The sequence below is a fragment of the Lactuca saligna genome, chromosome 2 (genome assembly GCF_052625555.1).
Source record: "Lactuca saligna cultivar CGN05327 chromosome 2, ASM5262555v1, whole genome shotgun sequence".
Lineage (NCBI taxonomy): Eukaryota > Viridiplantae > Streptophyta > Magnoliopsida > Asterales > Asteraceae > Lactuca > Lactuca saligna.
The window spans coordinates 127866178-127889020 of NC_136418.1; the positions used below are offsets into that span (position 1 = coordinate 127866178).

A 22843-nucleotide genomic window follows, 5' to 3' on the forward strand; every position below is an offset into this window, starting at 1 on the left:
CCAAGAGTTGATCAGTTGACTTCCTAGGGCATTTTGGTAATTATTGGTATTTATTGGGTTCAGTCTTTTGGTATTATCAGGGGTGGAGTTCGTGTCGGAGGTTGGAGCAGCGTGATCTTATCTTTTCAGTCAGCAGTTGCAAGGTGAGTTATCCTCACTATATCAACAGGGTCTAAAGCACCAAGGTCGGCCCTTTATCGGATTGTAATCCGGGTATCGTGTTATGTTTTGCATATTGGTAGTTAGGATGGTATATGTTAAAGACTTGGTTAAGGTCGGTATCCTGGTATATAGGATGATGTTATGCTAGTGACCGGTTAGGTCGGTATTCTGTTTAGAGTATGTTATGTTATGTGATCTGCTAGATCGGTTTGATTGGATGTGAATTGTTATATGATTGTATGTTTATGTGCACATGGTTGTTTGACTGGGGTTGGGTTGAGGCGGATCCTGCATTGTGTTGTAGGCCAACATACCCAGGGCAGACCGGTTATCCCGAAGGCCCAACGAGCGGTCCGGATATGATGTAGGCCCTACGAGGGCGGACCAGACGTGCCGAGGCTCGGAGAGTGGACCAGGCCGACTGAAGGCCCGATGTGGGCGGACCAGTCATACTGTAGACTTAGAGAGTGGACCAGGTGGGTTGAAGGCCCGGTGCGGGCGGACCAACCACACTACAGACTCGAGGGATATGGCTAGACTCGGAGGGTGGACCAGGTGGACTGAAGGCCCGGTGCGGCGGACCAGTCACACAGTAGACCCGAAGTGCATGACTGTTCTGTTCGGTTATGATATGTTATGCGTGGTATATGTGGTTGGTATTTTGGGGGTATCTCACTAAGCTTTCGGGCTTACAGTTATGATTTAATGTTTTTCAGGTACTTCAGGAGACCGTGGCAAGGCGAAGGCGTGATCGTACCACTCCTCATGTTTATGTTTTACGATATGGTTCTGGGAGGACTCTGATAATAATTGTATTGAAAACCTTTTTGTAATAATTTAACGAAACTGGGTTGTTTTTGAAAAGTTTAAATTGGTTTGAATTTTTAGAGTGTTACAATGTTCCTATTGTATTGATTGAGATTATATAGTATAGTATTTACAAGATAAGATACAAGTTAACTTATAATTTAAATACATTTAAATAAATCTAGATATAATCACGTTTTATCTCTAATACCCCCGTCAAGCTAAGCGGTGGAGGACCAACACGAAACTTGGTTTGAAATCTCTCGAATAAAGGACGAGGTAGACTTTTGGTAAAAATGTTAGCTAACTAAAGATGAGTGGGAACAAACTGGGTACGAAGCTTTCCTGAGGCAACGCGCTCGCATACAAAATGGTAGTCGATCTCGATGTGTTTGGCTCTCTTGTGTACAATAGGATTTTGGCTGACAAATACTGCACTTCGGTTATCACTAAGGAGAGCAGGACAATCAGGTGGAAGAGCATGGAGTTCTCGCAGGAGATGACTTACCCAAACTATTTCTGCAGCAGTGTTAGCCATGGCACGATATTCAGATTCACAATTGGATCGGGAGATGGTAGGTTGCTTTTTGGCACTCCAAGAGACAAGGTTTCCACCAAGAAATATTGAGTAACCATATGTGGATCGCCGTGTTTCAATACACCTTGCCCAATCTTGATCCGAGTAACCAACTAAGGAGGTAGATATAGGTCTTGAAAATGAAAACCATAAGAGATGGTGCCTTTGACATAGCGAAGGATGTGTTTGACTGCTTGAAAGTGATCATTGGTTGGAGCATGAAGAAACTGACTGGCTTGATTTACTGCATAAGAGAGTTCAGGGCGAGTAATTGTGAGATATTATAGGGCTCCAACAAGTGATCTATACAAAGCAGGGTCAGAAAACAGTGATCGATGGGAAGTAAGCAACTCAGAAGTAGACAATGGGGTAGAGACAGGTTTAGATTCGAGTAGACCAGCTCTCATAAGTATGTCATGGGCATACTTAGTTTGTGTGAGAAACAAACCATTGTCGGGATAAGTAACTTCAAGACCCAGAAAATAACTTAGATTGCCAAGATCCTTTGTTGTAAATTCATTATTGAGACGAGTGATGAAAGTCTTGATGAGAGCAGAGTTGTTGCCAGTAAGAATACTATCATCGACATAAACCAGGATGTATATAATATCACGATGTCGTTGAAACACAAAAGGTGACATATCGGCCCGACTACAGACAAACCCAAATTCCATTTAGATCAATTTAGAGATAATCATGTTTTATCTCTAATAAATTATTCTTTTTTTTTTCTATTCCTTATACAGTTGATTTGAATGTGGCTATTGACAACCTAACTCAAAATTCAATGAATTTGAATTTGAACATTAATGAAAACAATATGGAGGCTACAAATTCCAACATACTTTAAGTTGTCATTTGGTGAGTTTTTTTAGTAGAAATAGTGGAAAGCATAAAATTATTTATATAGCTTTCAAAAGATCATAAATTTAATTTTGCATATTGTTTCTATTTCAAAGTCATCATGAAGAAGTCGGTGTTGGAGGAAGAAATGAGAATTCTAACATGAATGAATTATCAAATTGGTTTTTGAATATTTTTGAACAATTTCACTTTATATGAATGTTTTTATTTTTCAATTTTATTTGGTTGTCAATGACTTTATGACTTTATGTTGAAAACCTTTTTTTTATGTTAGTGACTTTATGTTGAAAAACTTCTTTTTTTTAAAACATGTTGCTTATTTATTAAATGGGTTATGCGAGTTGGGTTCGACCCACTGGCATGTGAACCCGCGAACCCATATACTTAAACGTGTATATAGGTTGGGTTGGGTTGAGGTTTCCAACTCGCTAACTCAAACATTATACGAGTTGGGTTAAGTTTATGTTTTTTGACCCATCAATCCGAACTCAACCTAATTGTCATGCCTACCAGAAACAACAATGGTCAATTTCAAGATATCGCGTTCTAGCATCGATATAGGGAAAGAGAGTGGGTGTGGTAAATCTCTTTCTGAACGTGTAATAAAAAAGAAGATATATGGGTGGTCCAACAGTGGAGGTCTAGCGATGGTGGTTCGACATGGTGGTACGACTAGTGGCGGAGGCAACCAATTTTAGTGGGGTGCATGGACCCCACTTAGAGGAGGGTTCCATCCCATTTATTACCAAAAAAAACCTCGAAGTTTTCCTATTTTTACCAAACACCCCCCTCTTTGACACCCATTTTTACAGAAAATAGGACCATAGAAAAACAATTTGTTTAAAAACCCAAAAATACTCTAAACTTTCAAAATATTATACTTTTATATATTTTTTTTATGTATAAGACCCTAGGTTTTATTTTGGATCCGCCACTAGGTACGACAGACCAAAGTTAAGGTGATGCTGATAGTTTTGGGAGTAGAGAAAAAAAGAGGGAGAAATATACATTAGGTTGGAATTTTATGGGGGTGAGTGGGTAAGGTGGGGTTAGATTTATTTATTTATTTATTTTGTATAAATTCAAAATAAAATATAAGTAAATTAAAAATAAAATAATATAGGTAATATAATATTTTATGTCTAACAAAAATTGAAAAGTATAAATTTAAACCAACAAAAAATAAATTTGGTTTAAAACAAAATGAATAACAATTTAAATTTATTTTTAAAATAAAAAATTAATATTATGTTTGGTAGACCAGCTGAAAAACTAACTGCTAACTTATGAGTTAGCTAACAAAAAATAATATTTGATAAAAACTAGCCGACTGAAAGGTATAAGATAACATAAATGACATTTATAAGAATGTATTTTTTTTTAATTAATTAAGTGTATTTTTTTAAAAAAATTAAAATCTCTTAAAAAGCTTAGTTATATTTTGTTTGACAACATTATAATTTAAAAAAACTCAAAAAAATAAACTGATTGTTGAAGGCTAGATACAACCTAATTATACAATTTAGCATCTAAACCAAGACCATGTCCCGTAATCCACTCTTAATTTTGATTTTAATATCATTTCTAAAACCACAAATCCACATACTAATAAGCTAAATATAGCTAACAAGACGGCGAGAAGCTCTGTTGAAGTCTTTCGGAATATTTGAAGTCGATTTCGGTCTTTTCTCTCTCTCTCTCTCTCTCTTCTCTCTCTCTCTCTCTACGATGTTTGAGTTTGGGGATGAACTAATTATTGACAGCTACAGGATCCCATGGCTGATTTGGATCCAACTACTAGCTATGTTTCTTCTCGTTATCCTCCTTTATATTTTCACCACCACCCCTTCCGATCTACCCCTCCATTTCTCCACCGCCACCACCTCCGCCTCCGCTTCGCAGTCATCCCCCGCCCTATCTCGCTCTTTCATCACTCCCGTCGCTGCAAACACTTATCAGAATTACAAGGTATGCTATGAGTTCTTAGCTTGATATCTCTTATTTCACCACTCCTTATGTCTTAAACGTTGATAATTTGATGTTGTTGAAGTTGAGATACTGTTACTGTAGTTGATTTTTCCAGAATACAATTAACGCCTTTCAATTTCCTAAGGACATGAAACCGAATCTGTTTTGCCTTATGACGTTTACATTTGAATGCTTTTAGAAGTTTAAATCGCCAAAGATTCTTATACAAATTTGGCACCAATGAATTGGGGATTGAAGCGATTGTTACAAGTTTAATGAATCTGTCCAAAATTTTCAAAAAACTAGAGGGTTGTTGAGATTAAGGAGTACTGGACCTTAAGAAAGTACATCCCCCAAAGAAAATTAAGGGTATAATACTCATCTTTCTTGTAAACAAAGAGATTCCTACTTAAGAAATAATTAGTAGCCTTTTATACATTAAATAGGAAAAAGAAAAAAGAAGGAACCAAGAAGTTGTTATTAAGCTACAACCCTTTTTCTTTAAGCATGTTAATTCATGTTAGCTTACATTCATATTGATCATATGTTGTATTTCCCCAAATTCATATATGACTATATCAGTGTCTAAAGATGTTTTCAGGGATAGGGAGCATGATATCCATTTAGTTTGTAGGTTTAATATTTTCTTTTTTGTCTTCTTTTGCCTTCAACATTATCAATTACTATAATGATGCCAAGAGAGCTTGCCAAACTTCTGATGAGACAAGCCAGCTCATATATATAACATTGCTGTAGCCTGAATGCTTTATATTGTGTGTGCAAATATCCAACATGTCAATACTTTATTTTGTTGTTTTGTTGTCAGCAAAGTATAATTTTAAGACTAGCATTCGTATATCTTTATGATGCATCCAATAACATAGAAATCTCTTTTGATTGGAGAATCCGTTTTAAAAGAGTATCTATTAAAAAAAAAAAAAATCTACTAAATGACCATTTTACCCCTATCTTCTTCATCTTCACCCTCTAGAAATCCTAAATTCAAAACAGATTCAACCAAACCCCAAAAATCAATCCTAAATTCAACCCTTTTCAGAGACCATATCGGTACAAGTTGAATTGTTTTTGAGTTTAGGGGCAAAATGGTCATTTGTACAAATTTAACTCCCGAGCCTCAAAGCATTAATTTACCCAAATATTTATTCTAGAACTTTTTTTTTTTATGGTTTGTAATAGAGGTAATTTGTATCTTTTGTTTATACTGCTAATAGGTAATTAGGATCATTTGGTTTAATTAGTTGAGAATCATGAATCATGATATTTGTAGGTTACAGAAAATGAAATAATAAGGGAGACAGGAACAAGCACAAGTGAAGTAGCACAAAGGGCAAAGAAACCGAATGTTGGTGAGGGCCCCACTGCAGTAGATGAGGAAAACAACATGATATTGGAACATTCATATCATCCTTGTCATCTTTTTGGGCTTGCAAAACAAGCTTTTCTCAAGTGTTTAGGGATAGATTCTGGACCTGATAACTCTACCAGAAAAAGACACAAAGAAAAAGACGAATGACATGTATACCCTTCCTCTTTCAAACTTCTTGTGAATGTATAGTAATCTTCTCTTCTTTCATCTGTTGTTCTATATAAACTCTTTTTAGATTAGTTGATTTTGATACTTGATTTGAAATGGTAGAATTAAGTTGGTTTAGAAGTAGTTTTCATGACATGACACTCTTATTTGGTTTGATCAAGGAACAAGAATGAATATCACCATATAAACTCTCAGTCAATTATTGATGAGTTGATGAAACGTGTAAAACAAGCCTTGTTGATTTTGTAGTCACTACCTAAATGTTACATGCATTTTGTGCATTTATGTTGTCAATGCTTTGACACATGGATTGTTAACAAAGGTAAAACTGTAAAGACTGCTTTGGCTGTGATAAAGGGATACAAAATAAATACATCTTTAAAAAAAAAAAGGAAAAAACTACATGTTACGTGAAGGACAATTTTTGTTAGGAGGACTTTATTTGCAAAAGCAAGTTAGAGATCAAGAAAAACGTGAAAAGATGAGTTTGGTTCCAAAAAGGATTTGTTTAGATAATGTTAGTAAGCAAATCAACATATACAACCAATAAAATACAATTTTTTTTAGCAACAACCTATTACAAACAAAATTATACTCCGTATTATGGTAAATTACAAACAAAATTACACTTTGGAACTCCCAATAAATAATAGAGTAAATTACACGAATGGTCCCTATGGTTTAGGGTAATTTGCGCATTTGGTCCCTAATTTATATTTTTAACTCGGAAGGTCCCTATTGTTTTTTTGTTACGCTCTTGGTCCCTGTTATACATAAAAAGACTATTTTACCCTTGATTTTTTAATCTATTTAAATAAACACACCCCCAACCCCACCCCTCTCACCTTACCTTACATGCCCATCATTTTTTTCTATTTAAATGATAGTCGTTTTGGGTAAAACAGGGATCAAGCGTGTAACAAAAACAAACATTAGGGACCAAGCGCATAACAAAAACAAACAGTAGAGACCTTCCGAGTTAAAAAAATAAGTTAGGGACCAAACGCGCAAATTACCCCAAACCATAGGGACCATTCGTGTAATTTACTCTAAATAATATATAAGGTTGCTCATGATTTCATGTAAAGGATACCCGAATTCAACTAATAAGAGGTTGCAATTACACATTAAAAACAAGATGTTGCAATCACGATCAAATCAACAACAGACACCGTGAAGAAATACCATAGAACCCAAACAAGTTTGAAAACATAAAATTAAGCAAACATCTATTATGCTAGCATAATTATGGCCACCATTAAGCCTCCAAGGTATGTTGAGTGTGTTTTGTGAGGTAGGCTATAGCATAAGGCAAACTAAGAACACCTACATAAACGTTTAATCTCTTCAGCTCCACATACAAGGATCCAATCTAAAGACTTTATCTAATTTCCTCTGAGTTTTAACTTTTAACCAACATCATCCCCATGGTGCTCATTCAAATTTGAAACCGAGAGATGCTGAAGCAACTCCTCTCACAATTTTAGGTAAAATGATGGAGGTGGGATTTTATGGAGGATTTAGATAAGAGAACCGGTTAAAGGAGGACCAATCCCAGTTAACAAGATAATAACCACAAAAAGCTTTTACACATTTTAACTTAAACATATCAATTTTCAATAAATTCTAATGTAAACGCAACAATTTTAATTTGAACACAACTCAAAAGAGGAACCCCTAACAACAGAATATATTGCATTGGTTTGTAGACAACTAGACATAGTAGGTTGAGTTTATTGCCTAATTGTCAATTAGCTCATGAAGAATTGTAAAGCTATAAAAAGGGATACCTATTTTAGCCATGAGTTCTTTTGGGTCAAGACTTAAAATTCTACTTCATAGAAACATCGAGTGTTGCAGAGGTTTCTGCTTGTGTAGGATCGTTTATGGTCATTGGTGATGATGTTCTTATTTCTGCCCTTTCAGGTTTGTCATCACTGGGTTATATTTTATTTGAATTTTGGTAGCTTTTTAGGGTTTATTCGGTGATCGATGCTTGTTACTTCCCAAGTCAAGAAGTTTTGAGTTCAGTTTTAGGGCTTTCCCCAACTCAAAGCTTGTTTTTTGATGATAAATTCATCAACTGGCATTGGTTTAAGAGTTAAATTTCTGGGATTTCATCAATAAAGATGGCCTTGAAGGACAATATTATGTTGTTTTTGGTAAAAATTCTGCAAATTTTCTTTTCTTTTGGCGTCTATTTGATTTCTTTACTTGCTGGATTGATTGATTTTTGAAAATGACCATCGAGTGTGAGAGAGACATTCAGGTAGCGGTGGCGACAGCAAGAGTCCGTGCAATCACTGGCGCATAGCCGCGGCAAGTGGTGAGATACCGTAAGAGAAATGGCGGGGAACAGATGTTCACTTTTTCGTCCTGTTCTTTGAGTTAAGTAAAGGAAAAAAGAAAACTCGTTTAGGAAATGAATTGTGATTTTGAGTTTGTTTATTTTTTTATTTTCTTTAAGAAAGAAAGGGAGCCCGATTCGGGAAAGATCCCTTATTTTTCTTTTAGGGAAAATGACCTTTGAGGGTAATAAAGTATTCGTCTTGTATTCATTAGGTCCCTTATCTTTTTTTTGTCTTTATTATACCATTGAACTTGTAATCCCTGTTCACCAAAGCCCTTGATACCGGTTGTTGTAGGTTACTACTTATGTGGATATTACGTGGCATTATGTGCCATAAACTGGGCTTATTAATTGCAAAGTTAAGTACTGCATCTTCTTGCCCGTTCTTGCCCTAGATCGACATGTCTTCTTCTTCTTCTTCTATTTCTTCCAAACGAAATGTTGAATTTCAACCTGAAAATCCTTGTTACTGTGGGTTACCATCTCGTGTACGAACTTCACGAACTAAAGACAATCCAGGAAAAAAATTCAGATTGTGCCCTAACTCCATGGTAAAGCAATTGTTTTTTACTTTTCGTTTTATCTTCTTTCTTTAACCAATTTGTTACTTTTTTCAAGAATGAAGGACCAAAATGCAAGTTCTGGGAATGGTTGGAGCCTGAAACCCCTGAAAATGAAGTCAATTCTGGGAAGGACAAAAAAGAACCGTGCAATTTAACCCTCAAAGTTTCTATATTGGAAAACGAGATCAGCATATGTAAGATGAAGATGGAACAAGAAAATTTGGTTGTTAGACAAGAGTTTGAAAAACTCAAATGGAAGCTATTTACTCATAAAGTTGTGATGATTGTGTTGTTTCTGTTGTTTGTGTTTAAGAAGTAGTTTAACCCTTAATTTAACCCTTAGTTTAGCTGTATTCAAAGACTAAATGTAATCCTTAATGTTGTAATTTGTTTGATGTATTATGACTAAATCTTTTTGATTAATGATAGTTTGATGTTTTGAGTGCTTTCCAAGAAGTATTAATGTGTTTAAAAGGTTAATGAATTGGACATGATGCATGGGTAAAATGGTCCAGATTAAATTTGGCAGTCAATTGTTATTGTGTTGATGTGATCCAAGGGTAAAATGGTCCAGAATAACCACATTGGATACATCAAACATTTCTTAATGTATTAAGACTAAATCTTGGCATTAATCAATTGTTAATGTGTTGATGTGATCCAAGGGTAAAATGGTCCAGATTAAATTTGGCAGTAATCAATTGTTATTGTGTTGATGTGATCCAAGGGTAAAATGGTCCAGATTAACCACATTGGATACATCAAACATTTCTTAATGTATTAAGACTAAATCTTGGCATTAATCAATTGTTAATGTCTTGATGTGATCCAAGGGTAAAATGATCCATATTAAATTTGGCAGTAATCAATTGTTAATGTGTTGATGTGATCCAAGGGTAATATGGTCCAGATTAACAACAACAACAACACCAAACTTTGCTTAATGTAGTAATACTAAATTTACTTGATTTATGATAGATAATATAAGATTAAACAATCTATATGCAAATAACCGTACACCAAAGCATATAGATAAAAGACAAAGTTGTAATATTCCATCATCATGTGCACTATTACAAAAGTTGTGCCCACAGTTGTCCTAATATGTCAAAAGATGTGCCATGTGCCATGATTCTTAAATTTTTCCCAATTACATATTTATAAGACTAAAAGTTTGTCTTTCCAAATAAAATCATTCCAACACCATTGGGTTGTGTCCAGTGCTTCCTTCTTTCTTCAAAACCTTCCTCCTCAACCCTATCTTGGTAATTCTTTCTGAGTATTTTCGTATCCTCTGCCTAGTTGCAACTGGTTGAGCAGGGACATCAACATCTGGATATGGATCATCTACTTGAACTGGTTCAACATGTGGAGCTGGTACATCAACTGGATCCACTGGATCTGCTTGAACTGGATCAACCTGTGGAGCTGGTACTTGAACTGGATCCACTTGAACTGGTTCCACTTTACCTGCTATACAAATATGTAGCTAATGAGTTGGATGTTCCATTTAAATTATATTGTTTTAATAGCATACCTTTCTCTTTTTTACATTTTTTAGGTTTCTTGTTTTTTGGCCTTGAAGTGGATGCTACATCTGCTGGTCTAGTAGGACATGTTGATCTATTGTGGCCCCTTTCTCTACAAATACTGCATCTATTAACTGAACCTGCTTTTGAGATAGTATGCCTTGTTTTCCCCTTGCTTTCCATCTCAGATTGATCTTTTTTCCTTTTAAGGGTTGGCCTTCCTGGTAACCTTCTTTTTTGAGGAGGCAATGGCTTCATGTAGGGAGCTTCAGGCCACATGGAACTACCATTAAGTGGGTTAATGGTATGGTTGTAACAAGTCAAGAACATGGCTGTATGGAACCATGGTGCAACATAATCCTCTGCATTCCTGTTAAGGTATGAAATGGCTGCCACTGCATGCACACATGGGATACCTGTTACTTGCCAAGATCTACATCCACATGTGTTGTTGTTAAGGTCCACAGCATATCCATCATTTCCAATCCTAACTTCATATTGTTGTATCCCAGATGGTATAACACCCCAAAATCTGCCCAAAAAAATAAGAAGTTCTATTAATCTTATAGATGAGACATATAATATTTATAAAATAGAAGTTATATCATACCTTTGCTGTTTCTTTAGCTTTGATATCTTCAACCTTATAGATGGACATATTTTTAAATTCCCCCAACTTTGTCCCTCTTGCAACATTTTATACATCCTCTCCATTGCATAAATCCTTATCTCTTCCAACATGGTGATGAGTGGCCTTTTCCTAGCAAGATCAATAACAGAGTTGAAACTTTCTGATATGCCATTCTCATAAGCATCACAAGCCCTGTCCACTTCAAAGAATGCCCTGCACCAACTTTTAGGGTCCCTTTCCATGAGGTGTTCATAAGCCAAATGGTCAAATTTTTTTATGGAATTCATTTCTGCCTCAAATTTTGGTTGAGTAGTACTAGCAGCTGCTGCCCAAAACAACGTCCTATATTGTTCACCTTTGAAACTTTTCTTGAAGTTAGCATAGATGTGCCTAGCACATTGTCTATGCTCTGCTGCTGGAACCCTTTCTTTGACAGCCTCTATTAATCCCTGAAAGAAAGCATGAAATAGATGACATAACAAAAACATTCAACTTAAACAAAACAAAACAGAAATATACCTTGTGTTGGTCTGATATGAGGGTCAATCCATGACCAATTCCCATTTCAATGTCATCCAGAAGGAGGTCAAGAAACCACTTCCATGTTTCCTTATTTTCAACTTCCACCACAGCCCATGCAATAGGGAAGATGTGGTTGTTTGCATCCCTACCCATAGCTGCTAACAGTTGGCCTCTACATATACCCTTTAAAAAACAACCATCTACCCCTATTACCCTCCTACATGCTGCAATCCAACCATCCTTCACACCCTTAAAACAAACATACATTTTAGAAAAGTAGGTTGTGGAATCAGGCATGACATTCACATCTATCTTTACTGTTGAACCAGGATTTGTCCTCATTATTTCTTCTCCATAACTCCATACTTTACCATAATGTTCTATCAAACTACCCTCTATCTCATCCAAAGCATATCTCCTAGCATTTCTACATTGAGTGACACTAACAATCAAGTTAAACTTTGTACTCACTTTGGCCTTCATTTTCCTTATGCTCATTTTAGGGTTCTTCAGAAGTTGATTCTTAAAATGCATTCCAATCCATTTATATGTTACAATGGAACCAAGTTTGAAGACTCTTGAACAGTTATGTTCATCAACTAATGACTTAATTTGGAAAGACCTTTCACTGCTCATCCAGGAAGCCCACAGTCTAAAAGGACAAGAGGGGTTCTTGTTCTCTTTACAACATCTCACTAATAACCTCTGACTATCATTTTTCTCAAAATAAAGGTTGTACCCATTCTTCACTGCATAGTTAGTCAAACAATTTTTCAATTCTATGGGGTTAGAGAATCTCATACCTAGAATTGGCACCATTTTGTCCCATTTCTGGTTCTCATTATGGACAGGGTACACTGGTTTGTCATCTCCATTCTTGGTTTCAACCTCATCAGTTTCAGCCTCATCATTTATATCCTTACACATACCTGACACCCGATGTAAGAATTCATCACCAATAGTCTTGTCAAGAGAAGGAATGTAATCATCTGCTTCATGCTCATATGGAATATCATCAAAAAGTTGTGAATCTTTATCATCATCCAGGTCTTCCTCAGAATAATGCCCTTCATCATCAGCCCAATCAAGTACAGGTTCATTTTCGTGGTCTATATACACATTCATTCTTAGACCCGCTTCATCACTATAACCCGTTTCAATAAACTCAAAGTAGTCAGCATCATTCGTAATTCTCCTAATACCCTCTGCTAATGGTTCATTTCTAGTGCAATAATATACATTATCACAACTGCCTTCAATCAACTTTGCAATGAACAAGTTAAAGTCTTTGAAATCCATTGCACCAAAATCGACATCACAGATTGAAACAACAACAGCGTTCAAGTACACTAATGGTTTTGGTGCGAATAAACCATTATAATGTAAATAAACTGTTAAATACTTACTTTGTTTGGAATCGGAGGCCATCTTCTTCACTATAACACTCGCATTCACCAGTTGTCTTCAATTTCGTAACAGTATGCTTCGATTGAACTTTTTCTTCCCTCAATTAAAAAGAACCCTAACTGTAAGGACAAACGGGTGAAAGAGAAACGGTAATTAAATGTGTTCTAATTCCACGTAATAAGACATGTCATCTCTAATTAAATGTGGTAACCGGTAAAACAGGTGATAACCGGTCACGGTGGCTTTGGTGAACAGGGATTACAAGTTCAATGGTATAATAAAGACAAAAAAAAGATAAGGGACCTAATGAATACAAGACGAATACATTATTACCCTCAAAGGTCATTTTCCCTTTCTTTTATACAATATCCAATGTCCTATTTTTCTTTCATTAAATTTTAGTTTATCAATTTTTAGTAAATGATCGGTCAAGACCAATACATGACGCAATACATTCCGAGACCACGAACGGTCCAAGACCAACCCCAATACTAGTCTCAAAAAAAGCCAAAATTTGTATAATTATTATTTTTGTATTAATTACACATTTTCTAATCATACATTATCCAATTTTTTCTTTTATTAAATTTAGTTTATCAATTTTAGTAAACTTTAATATATATAAGTTTGAAGTTAATCACCCATTTGTTTGCAGATAAATTCAAAACTGCAACCGCACTGGAAAAAACAGACCTAAAAAGACCATCAGTAAATCCAAGAACGATCTAAAAAAGACCGATCCAACCGGTCCAAGACCGCCTATGTGCATCTCTAAATGGTGTAGTCTAAGAATGGAGCCATCAAATTAAACCATAACGAAAGCCGTGACAAGACTTTGCAAGGCCTATTATATTGATTTTTTTTTTAAAGCAATGGTCTTCCATGAGACTTTTAATAAGAAACTTCAGTCAAGTTTTCCGATCTTTGTTGTGATAGAGCAGCATAAAGAGAGAAGATTGTTTAACCTTTCATTAATATTGCAAACTTACAAAAACTAATTCCCCTCCCCTCATCCTCACCCACCCTACAAAATTCATAACAATCCTCCCCCCTACAACCCACCACCCAACACTTTTGTATATTTCCACAAAATAACGCTTATACCACTAATATATATTCTCTATCAATTTCAACTTTCTATAAATAACTACTCTTTGGTCTTTAACTTTAACTTTCTTCATATATTTTTTTCCCATACAAACTAAATATAATTTCATGTAAGAAACAATGCCCACTTATATTTCACAACTTTTGGCATTATCATTCCCAACAACTTCAACAACCGCAGCATTGCAGAAGAAGCACCTTTCACAATTGATGAGATGCCGGTTTATACACCCAAAACATGAAACATGCGTGCATGGCAAGAACTTAGCATCCGCTTCACAACTATAGCAAATGCAACACATATTCTCATCACTCTCTGCTTCACTTCCTCCTTCATAGCTCACCCTCTTCACTGTTCTCAATATTAAATTGCTAGAAAAATCCTCCAGTTGCCTCAGTTTCGCTTTCGCCACATGTAAATCACCCTTAAAGCTCCCCGCCTGCCACGTCATCAAACAATGTCAAATTACAATAAATCAAAAAAAAAACTTTACAGACACAGAGACACAAATACTAACCCAATTGAACTCAAGGAGATATTGGAAACCGGAAATGAGAGTATCAGCACAATCCATGCTTGCGAAAATGCCCACAATATCATTCTGTTCTCTGCTGTTTACAAGGCTAGCATCCAACAAATTTAAAATGATACCAACTAAAGGAGCCAGAATCATGCCTCGGTTGACCTTCTCCGGGGTTTGACCAGGTCTTCTAAGTGTTCTGTAGAAAGTAGAAACACAATTACATATTGGAAGAGTAAAGAAATGATGGAATATCTGAAAATTTTAGGAGACTTACAAGTCGAAGAATTCAGGGTCAGCAACTGAGGTCAAATGGTTTAGAACAAAGACAATCAGTTCTACTAATCTGCGCAAGTTCGTATCTGCCCCTGACAGAAAAGCTTGAGGGATTTCACATGTGCAAAACTCTAGCACCCTTGCAAGGTTGCTCGACAGATCAAATATAACACTGCATTTCCTTTGTTGAAACTCTATCATCTGCAAAAGGGCATTTTGGTCATTTTCACAATTATACATGGCTGTTTTTGTCAGTCCATATAATTTGTACCTGGCACTTTTCTTGCATTTCTCGAATGGAAACTGAGAACTCTGTCATTGACCAGCTGAGGGTATTGAAAAGACGATTAAGGAATGCTGAAAATAACTCTTCGTCTTTGACACAAGCATCACGTAATAGTTTCTGTCAAAATATATAAAATGAGATTGCTTATTGGAATTATTAAATAATAGACACAAAATATAATAAATTTACCTGAAAGATGCTAGAAGACACTGAAGACTCTCCATGCTTTGAAAATCCAAATCCACAACCTTTACATAACCGGATAAGTATATTGGTTACAGGAATCCATGATCGATTATCAAATGCTGATAATAATGCTGTTGGGAGACTATGAGTGGCTGCTTTATTGCTCTCGAAAGCAGCCAAAAACTCCTTGTATTGAACCAATACAGAAATCGACTGCAGAAGTAAGTCTCTTAATTCTGCACTTGATATCCTCGGGTCACTGAAATGTGTAGCCACAAAAGTAACCTAAACAATACAAAATACCAAAAACATTATTTTATTTTAACTTTTCATATTCTAAGTAAGGAGAAAAAAAACATACAAATGATGCAAGTCCTTGTTTTATAAACATTCCAGCAGGGACAAACGGGGGATCACTCTTTCGCAATACATGGAAACAGTCAACCTGAAAGCAACATCAAAGACTAATTAGGATTTAGGAATACGAGATAGAGGATTTAACTATTTATTAAGAGTTTATATTAGTTTACCAGAGTTTCCAAATAAAATTCTGGAACATAGCTGAAAACAATATCCATTTTGCTAAGAACAAGAAGCAATTGGACAATCCATATACATGTTGCATACATCCCTCTTTGTTTCCATCTAGCAAAAAGAGAAATCCGATACCTACAGTTTGTAAAAACAGTTAGATTCAGTAAAAAAAAATGGCAAGATTTACAAACAATCTGACTTACCAAGCACAGTGGCGAACACAATCTATAACTTCTTCACGATAAACACTTCTGGCCTCCTTCAACCTTCTTAACTGCTCACCACTACCTCGATCTCTAATCTGTCTATCAGTTTCTTCTAACTGTGATATTGAATGTGACTGATGCGTCATGTAAGCAGATGCATGTTTAAAATTTGGTGCGAGACCTAAGTGATACAACAGAAGCATGGCGTCCAGAAGCTCTTCTTCTACTAATGTTGAAGAAGATGAAGTGCTTTCTAACGCTACAACTCTCATTTGCTGAACTGGACGATTGTAAAACTCGGAATCTGATTGGTCGCTTGTGCTAGGTTTATCCGCCATGTCATCATTCAAGTTTCCCGCACTACATTCTGCAGCCACCTGTGCAGATCTCTCTGGAATCGAGCTGCAATGGCTCTGAGAAGCTTTCGTTGTGTATCTGAACGGAGTTTTTGAAATTCGTGAGAAGTTCACATCCAAACTTAAGCAACAACATGGCTTCCGGTTTCCTATATGTGTTACTCTGTTTTCTTCACTTTCTTCATCGTCGATGCATCCTTCCTCCCACCTAACCACTTCTGATTCTGGATCCACGTTTACAGGATGAGCATTTGAAAGATGACTGTAGGATCCACCAAGCCTCGGGATCTCAACTCTATGAGGATCGTTTTTGAGAATCAGAGGAAGGGGGAAACTCTGTTGACCACCTCTATGAAGAAACCCTAGATTTGACGCTTTACTAGTCCCAGATCCCATCATCCAACCACATCCTCTTGTCGCAAATCCTTCTGATAAAAAATGAAGTATAACTGTAAACAGAGAAACAAGAACCGAATTGCTTGAGACTCCGGGAGGTGGTATATTCCGATCTGCTCCTCTGTTTCTCAAAATAATATTCTGTAAAAATGTTCTGAAAACCGATCCAGGTAACTGTGGAGGTGTTACGGGAGGAATGAACTGCATGACTAAGCTACAAAGGTCTCTATGTTTCTCCTCGATCTGCAAAAGGTAAAAGCAAAAAAGTCAAACAGTTTCCTTTCTTTACTTTTTCTGAAACTATGTCATGTCAAATCAAACTTTTTCTGAAACTATGTCATGTCAAATCACCAGACTAAAACGAAATATAGCTGTAGACAGGGAGAATCAAACCTTATCAATTGCTTCGGTTAACGTTCTAGTGGTCAACATCATGCTGCTTTCGTAAGAAATATCTTCACACGAACCAGGCCACCATACAGAAGGTATCATACACTGAAGATCCTGTTTGTTGGGACTTCTCTGAGATAGAAATCCTTCAAATAAGAACTCAAAATCCGACATCTTCCACCAAACCACCATCAGTTCTTCACGTCTTAACATATGACATGCCAGCGCGAGATATGGATACGAACCTGAATATGGACTCTCTCTTAACACAATAGATGCAGTCTTACAGTAATACGATAGTGCAGAAATGAGATGTTGAAACAACAATGTTGACCCTGGGAACTTGAGAAAGGTATCAAGCACTCTATCCAAGCTTTCATAGTCATGAGGTGCTTGATCATGGAAAACTTCAATCAGAAAAGATAACAGAGGGCCCCAACTTATGTATTCTACACTTTCTGGATTCGAATCAAGGGCATTGAAGAACTCCATGCATATTCCATGAGAAACAGGTTCATAAAGCTTCTCAACAGGCAGAAATCTCTTTAACTTATGACTGGTTCTCTCACCCCTCCACATATTCAACAACTTTGAAAAGCAATGAAGCAAACGAATCGCTAACTGGTTTGTTGAAGGTGGAGCTTGAATCGGTTGGAATCCTTCAACAGAATGCCTAAAAGGGCGGGCCCCGAAGTTTAAATCACACCTTTCACCTTGAGAAAGAGAAATTGCAGGATAATACCCTAAACCAGGAACCCTTTTTCTAATTCCAGTAAATGCAACACCAAGTGAAACACCATTTCTGTAATATGAAATATCATCATTTTCTAAATCTATGCAGCATCCAATAACATCACCAACTACCCATGACTGACCATAAGGTTCTGCGTTCAAGTTCCATTTAATTACCCTTTTGCCATCGAAAGCATATGAATCTTCTGCATCGCCTACACCTGTGTGTTCTGTGAAAGGGCAGGAAACAGTTGCCCATCCAAGTTGCTGTAATCCAGAAGTTTCTAGAGTTACTTCATACATCCATTTCCCTTTCCATACACATGAACTTGCTCTTGCACTTGTGAATACTCCATGGCTTTCGATCAACAATGGTGGTTTTATAACTTGGAATTCACCACATACACTTGATTCTTCAATTTTGACAACATAAGGTCCAGAACAACTGTCAACAATGGCATACACTCCTTCTGTAGAAGTATCAAGTAACATTCCATGATGCTTCAAGTAATCGTTCTTTATGATGGAAGATATTATATCAGCATCAACATGAGAAGTTAGAAGATTGATTCTTTTGGATGGAAGTTCAAATATGTGTTCAAGAGTTCGTTCAAGTGACTGTTCACCAAAATCATCACAGTATGAAATAAGCCGGTTTTTTTGACAGGTATCTTTCCTGTTTTCACCATCCAATATTACAGCTAACCCAGAAGCAAGACGATTTTTGCGTTTGCTTTCATCAGCCATTGATGAAACAAGAAAAAAAAATGTCACTCCCTTGCAAAGTGACTCCTTAATTATCACCCATCAAATAAGAACTGAAATTCCAAAACCTAAGGTAACAATTTCACCCTGAAATTTTATAGAACTTGTATCAGTTTATTAATTAGGGATTTGAGAAACTGGAATTAAGATTGAGATTGAGATTGAGTGTATTGCTTAAATTCAAATCACGGACCACTAAAAATGGAGTTTGCTAACATACCTTTCACTAGATTGGTGGTTTTCCTTTTAGATATTAAGCACCTAACAACGCTAGAACTTTCGATCAACTGATATTCAACATCTTTGCACGGATTTCCATCGAAACTGAAACAAAAAACAAACCAACAATCACTTACCCCTTTCGTATTGGGGAAAAATATGAGAAACGCACAACAACTTCAAACTTATCTATCATCCTACAATAAACCCAAAATCAAACCACTTACGAATCATAGAGCCGTAGATACCATCATCGTCATGTACCAAAGAGAACGCAGCAAATTTAAAAGTAATAAACTACAGACTCCATTTTTTTCAGTCGAAGAGGAGAAAAATTAGGGTTTTGATTAGTAGGATTTGACCTGTGCCAGAATTTGGGAGGAAAGGATAGGAAGAGGAAGTCAGGAAGGGAGAAAGGGAGAAAGGAAAACAAAAGAAGCTGCTTCTGGTGCGTGACGCAGGCTGACTGAAATGAAATGTAAATGCAACCCTATTTGATTATTTACCGACACGTGGCGGTTTCATTGACCGATCGAGCGGCGGCTTCATCCACAGTTCCGCTTGGTTACTAGCCACCAGTAGGCTCCTTGGCCTAAAATAATTTGGTTTTCAATAATATATTAGATTTAGCATATTATCTTTTGTTTTTTTTTTTTTTTTTCGATTAATTTTACAATATTCGGCTATACTACCATGTGTAATAAATGGGTACGTTTTTAAAGATTGAAAATTTATACAATTAAATTGGGACAAAATAGACCGATCAATAAGAAGATATAAAATTGACGATTTTATTAAACTGGGTAGTCTATCAATGTTTTTTTATTCTTTATACCAAATTATTCTTTTTTTTTTTAAAGGGAACTTTCCGGACTAACTTTCGCACATCGATTAATCATCCGCTGCAAACATAAGGTTTGTCTCGTGTCCTAGAGTTACTGTAGACGAACCTTCATAGCCACGAGGGATGAGTAGTACCAGAATTTAAATGTAAGTCAATAAGTTATCCATCATATCTTTTACATGTCTTACTAAATCACCACAACCCAAATGAATTGTTGTATTAAATACAATCTTTTAAGTAGCTAAACGTATTTTTAAGACTTTGTTAGTATTTCAACTTTCTATAGCTATTTTTTAGCATATTGGTTTATATTGTACTAATAAAATACAAAGGCAAAAGCTTATATATTTATAGATAACTATAAAAAAAATTATATATTTTTAAATTAAAGAAGGAAAATGGTTATCAAAATCCAACCTATTAGCAGTCAACTCTTAAAAATTATAAAAATCCAACCTCATTAGCACTCAACTCTTAAAAAATCATTATATTATCTTTTTAGTACATTTAAACCAATATATTTTATAAATTATTTGATTTATGTTGTGTAACCGATAGGCTTAAACCAAGTGATTACATTGTTTACATGGCTTTCAAATTAATGACATGTACTACTAAGGTGACAATTACAACAAAAAATATAGGTTAAATATGTTGTTGTATCTCACATCGGTACGACACGGTCTTATAAGTAACTATATATATTGGATTCCACTTTTTTACAGCGGCTCTTTTGGAGAGAGAATATTGGGCTCCTCATATATTTACATGGTATCAGAGTCAGCGTTCTGCACCCCCGTGGCTCAACACATTTATGTCTGTCATCATCAAGCCTCCAACTCTAAGGGGTGTTAGTGTATCCCATGACGGTGTAACACAGTCTAACAAAATACATATAATTCCTAAGAAGTCGGCCTTAGTTTCTTCTTTGTCTTCTTCATTTGTTTTTGTGGTGCTTCTCAATGGGTGGCCCATCCTATGTTTCAAGCTATAAAAAGAAATTGTATGGATGTGGCAAGCATACCAAGATGTAGAGTTTGAGGACTAAGTGTAACACCAAGCTTCCAGAACGGATCGGTGTAGGGAATCAAGGAGTCAAGGGCATGACTTTTGAGGAAAATGGGTGTCACGATGTGACACGTTGAAATGAGAGTCACGGCGTGACAATATAATGCTCACGTCATGAGGCTGGTTGCAACGCAAGCCCATGAATTTTAGGGTTTTCTCTATATTTAAGGAACTTATCTCATAACCTAGTGTATCTTCTTCAATCTCCCTTCATTTCAAACGAAATCCTAGCCCCATCCTTTAGTTCTTGAGCATTTGGTGATTTGAAGAAGATGGGATCATCTTTGGGGCATAGATCCAGCTTGCAAGCTTCATTTGCATCTTCTAGCAACATCTCTGGACCTTTGTGAGTAACCAATATTCAAGCTTTATGATTCATTGTTGCTAGATCTAGGGTTTCATGCATGATTATCCATGGTTAGATGAGATAGAGTGTTGGGACTCCATAAAGTTAGCAACTTTATGGGCCCTTAGAGTTCCTTGGTGATTATATGTGGTGGAGTTTTGGTGATGTTTGAGCTCATGCTTGAGCTTTTGACCTCTTTTTCGTCATAAATGCCCTAATTTGAGCTCAAGACTTGCATTGGATATGCAAGACCTCAAATCATAGATTTTTATGGTTCTGGGGGTGTTAGGAAGCCTTATGGGGGTGGATTAGTGGCTTAATGGATTAAGGGGTTTTATTCATCAAAATACCATTTAGATAGCTCTCACGGCGTGAGGTTATGCCTTTCATGTCGTGAGAATCCAAGGACCGCGACTATTTTGTTTCTAGTAGCTCACAATGTGACTTATAGATTGTCACATTGTGAAGGACAGTTGACCTGTTGACCGTTGACTTTTGTTGGTCATTGACCATTGACTTTTTGACCAGTTTGACTTTGAGTCAAACTTGAAAGATTTGGGTTGTTGATTAAGGTTCTACCATGTTTTCGTGATTATAAGGTATGTGGGAGCAAGAATTGCAAAAAACGATGTTATGCAGTGTTTATGGGTTCTGTGAGTTTTCCTCATTGCTACGTTGTAGTGACCTGTTAGATATATTTACATCCTTATGTGTTAGGATGCAGTAGTAGTGGTATGCTGGTTAGAATACTAGTAGGTTGGTTAGTTATCGATACGCATTCCATGGAATTTTAGAGATAATAGGGGTCGAAAACGACTTTTCGAAAAAATATTAGAATAAATAATATTAACCAAGTTGTAGAATACTCAAGGGTTCCGTACATATAAAGAACGCCGAAATCCGAGTTATAACGAAGAAGTTATGGCCCGTCGAAGTTTTACGACAAAACCGACACGACACCGGGAGACGTAAATATTAAATTTACGATGGAGGACTTTTTATCCTTAGAAATCTAAACAAAAGTTTTAGTATACGTTAAACCGAGAACATACAAAAAAGAACGCCCAAATCTGACTTCGTATGAGGAAGTTATGAGTTTTATAAGATTTGGTTTAATAGTGCACAGCCCGAAACTCGAATTTTAGATGGAACGGTTTTTGGCCTACGCGGCCTAGATGGGAATTGAAGATCTCATTAATAGGAACTCAATGGTAAAAAGACAGACGAAAACAAAGTGCGTATGTAGAAGTTATGAATTTTACGCGGACATTTAACAATATAATCTCCTCGTATTGTTAGATTTAACATCGGTCGAGAATTAGCTGACGGAGTCAAAATGAAAGTTGTAGATCTTATTTTTACTTATGCATGGATATAAAGAACATCAAAAAAGAAGCTTGTATGTGAAAGTTACGGATTTAAGAAGTCAGAAGTGTGTTGTGCGAAAATGGGTGACATGACACAATCTTGGCCATTGTTTTCTCCCCAAGTCTTGCCACCAGATGGTGAAATGTGGCACCAAGTTCAGCCATATTTCACCTTATAAATAGAACCTCTCCCACCCTCATTTTCTTCACACCCTTCCCATTCTTTCTTCTCTTTACTCCCTCTCTAGAACCTCTCTCTAGCCTCGAAACCCCCGAAAAGCCTAGGGAACCTCCCTAGCACGAGGCGGA

The 22843-nt window shown here is 36.3% G+C and overlaps 3 protein-coding genes and 1 long non-coding RNA gene across 4 annotated transcripts; 2 read left to right on the plus strand and 2 right to left on the minus strand.

Moving 5' to 3' along the window:
- Nucleotides 1-4041: 4041 nt before the first annotated feature.
- LOC145031563 (uncharacterized) lies at nt 4042-6194 on the plus strand. Its single transcript, XM_078980145.1, has 2 exons — nt 4042-4378; nt 5667-6194. The coding sequence occupies exons 1-2, from the start codon at nt 4139-4141 to the stop codon at nt 5910-5912; spliced, it is 486 nt and encodes a 161-aa protein (XP_078836271.1). The 5' UTR covers nt 4042-4138; the 3' UTR covers nt 5913-6194.
- Nucleotides 6195-8595: 2401 nt separating this feature from the next.
- On the plus strand, nt 8596-9292 carry LOC145029070 (uncharacterized). Its single transcript, XR_013676351.1, has 2 exons — nt 8596-8834; nt 8902-9292. It is a non-coding gene; the product is annotated as an uncharacterized LOC145029070 (long non-coding RNA).
- A 746-nt stretch (nt 9293-10038) lies between these two features.
- LOC145030074 (uncharacterized) lies at nt 10039-12956 on the minus strand. Its single transcript, XM_078978502.1, has 4 exons — nt 11526-12956; nt 10986-11455; nt 10384-10907; nt 10039-10316 (listed from the first exon to the last, which is right to left on the minus strand). Exons 1-4 carry the CDS (start codon nt 12954-12956, stop codon nt 10039-10041), a joined length of 2703 nt encoding a protein of 900 aa, XP_078834628.1.
- A 925-nt stretch (nt 12957-13881) lies between these two features.
- LOC145031564 (E3 ubiquitin-protein ligase RKP) lies at nt 13882-19378 on the minus strand. Its single transcript, XM_078980146.1, has 11 exons — nt 19137-19378; nt 18911-19014; nt 17197-18777; nt 16049-17046; nt 15842-15980; nt 15673-15756; nt 15315-15596; nt 15111-15242; nt 14841-15040; nt 14561-14762; nt 13882-14482 (listed from the first exon to the last, which is right to left on the minus strand). Exons 3-11 carry the CDS (start codon nt 18670-18672, stop codon nt 14171-14173), a joined length of 3825 nt encoding a protein of 1274 aa, XP_078836272.1. The 5' UTR covers nt 18673-18777; nt 18911-19014; nt 19137-19378; the 3' UTR covers nt 13882-14170.
- Between the last annotated feature and the right edge of the window lie 3465 nt (nt 19379-22843).

Coding starts and splice junctions, on each gene's coding strand:
- LOC145031563 (XM_078980145.1), top strand. CDS start 4,139: ATGTTTGAGTTTGGGGATGAACTAATTATTGACAGCTACAGGATCCCA. Junction 4,379..5,666: donor ACACTTATCAGAATTACAAG/GTATGCTATGAG, acceptor TGATATTTGTAG/GTTACAGAAAATGAAATAAT.
- LOC145031564 (XM_078980146.1), bottom strand. CDS start 18,672: ATGGCTGATGAAAGCAAACGCAAAAATCGTCTTGCTTCTGGGTTAGCT. Junction 17,047..17,196: donor TAACCGAAGCAATTGATAAG/GTTTGATTCTCC, acceptor TACCTTTTGCAG/ATCGAGGAGAAACATAGAGA. Junction 14,483..14,560: donor ATCTCCTTGAGTTCAATTGG/GTTAGTATTTGT, acceptor ATGACGTGGCAG/GCGGGGAGCTTTAAGGGTGA.
- LOC145030074 (XM_078978502.1), bottom strand. CDS start 12,956: ATGGCCTCCGATTCCAAACAAAGTAAGTATTTAACAGTTTATTTACAT. Junction 10,908..10,985: donor AAGCTAAAGAAACAGCAAAG/GTATGATATAAC, acceptor TTTTTTGGGCAG/ATTTTGGGGTGTTATACCAT. Junction 10,317..10,383: donor AAAATGTAAAAAAGAGAAAG/GTATGCTATTAA, acceptor TTTGTATAGCAG/GTAAAGTGGAACCAGTTCAA.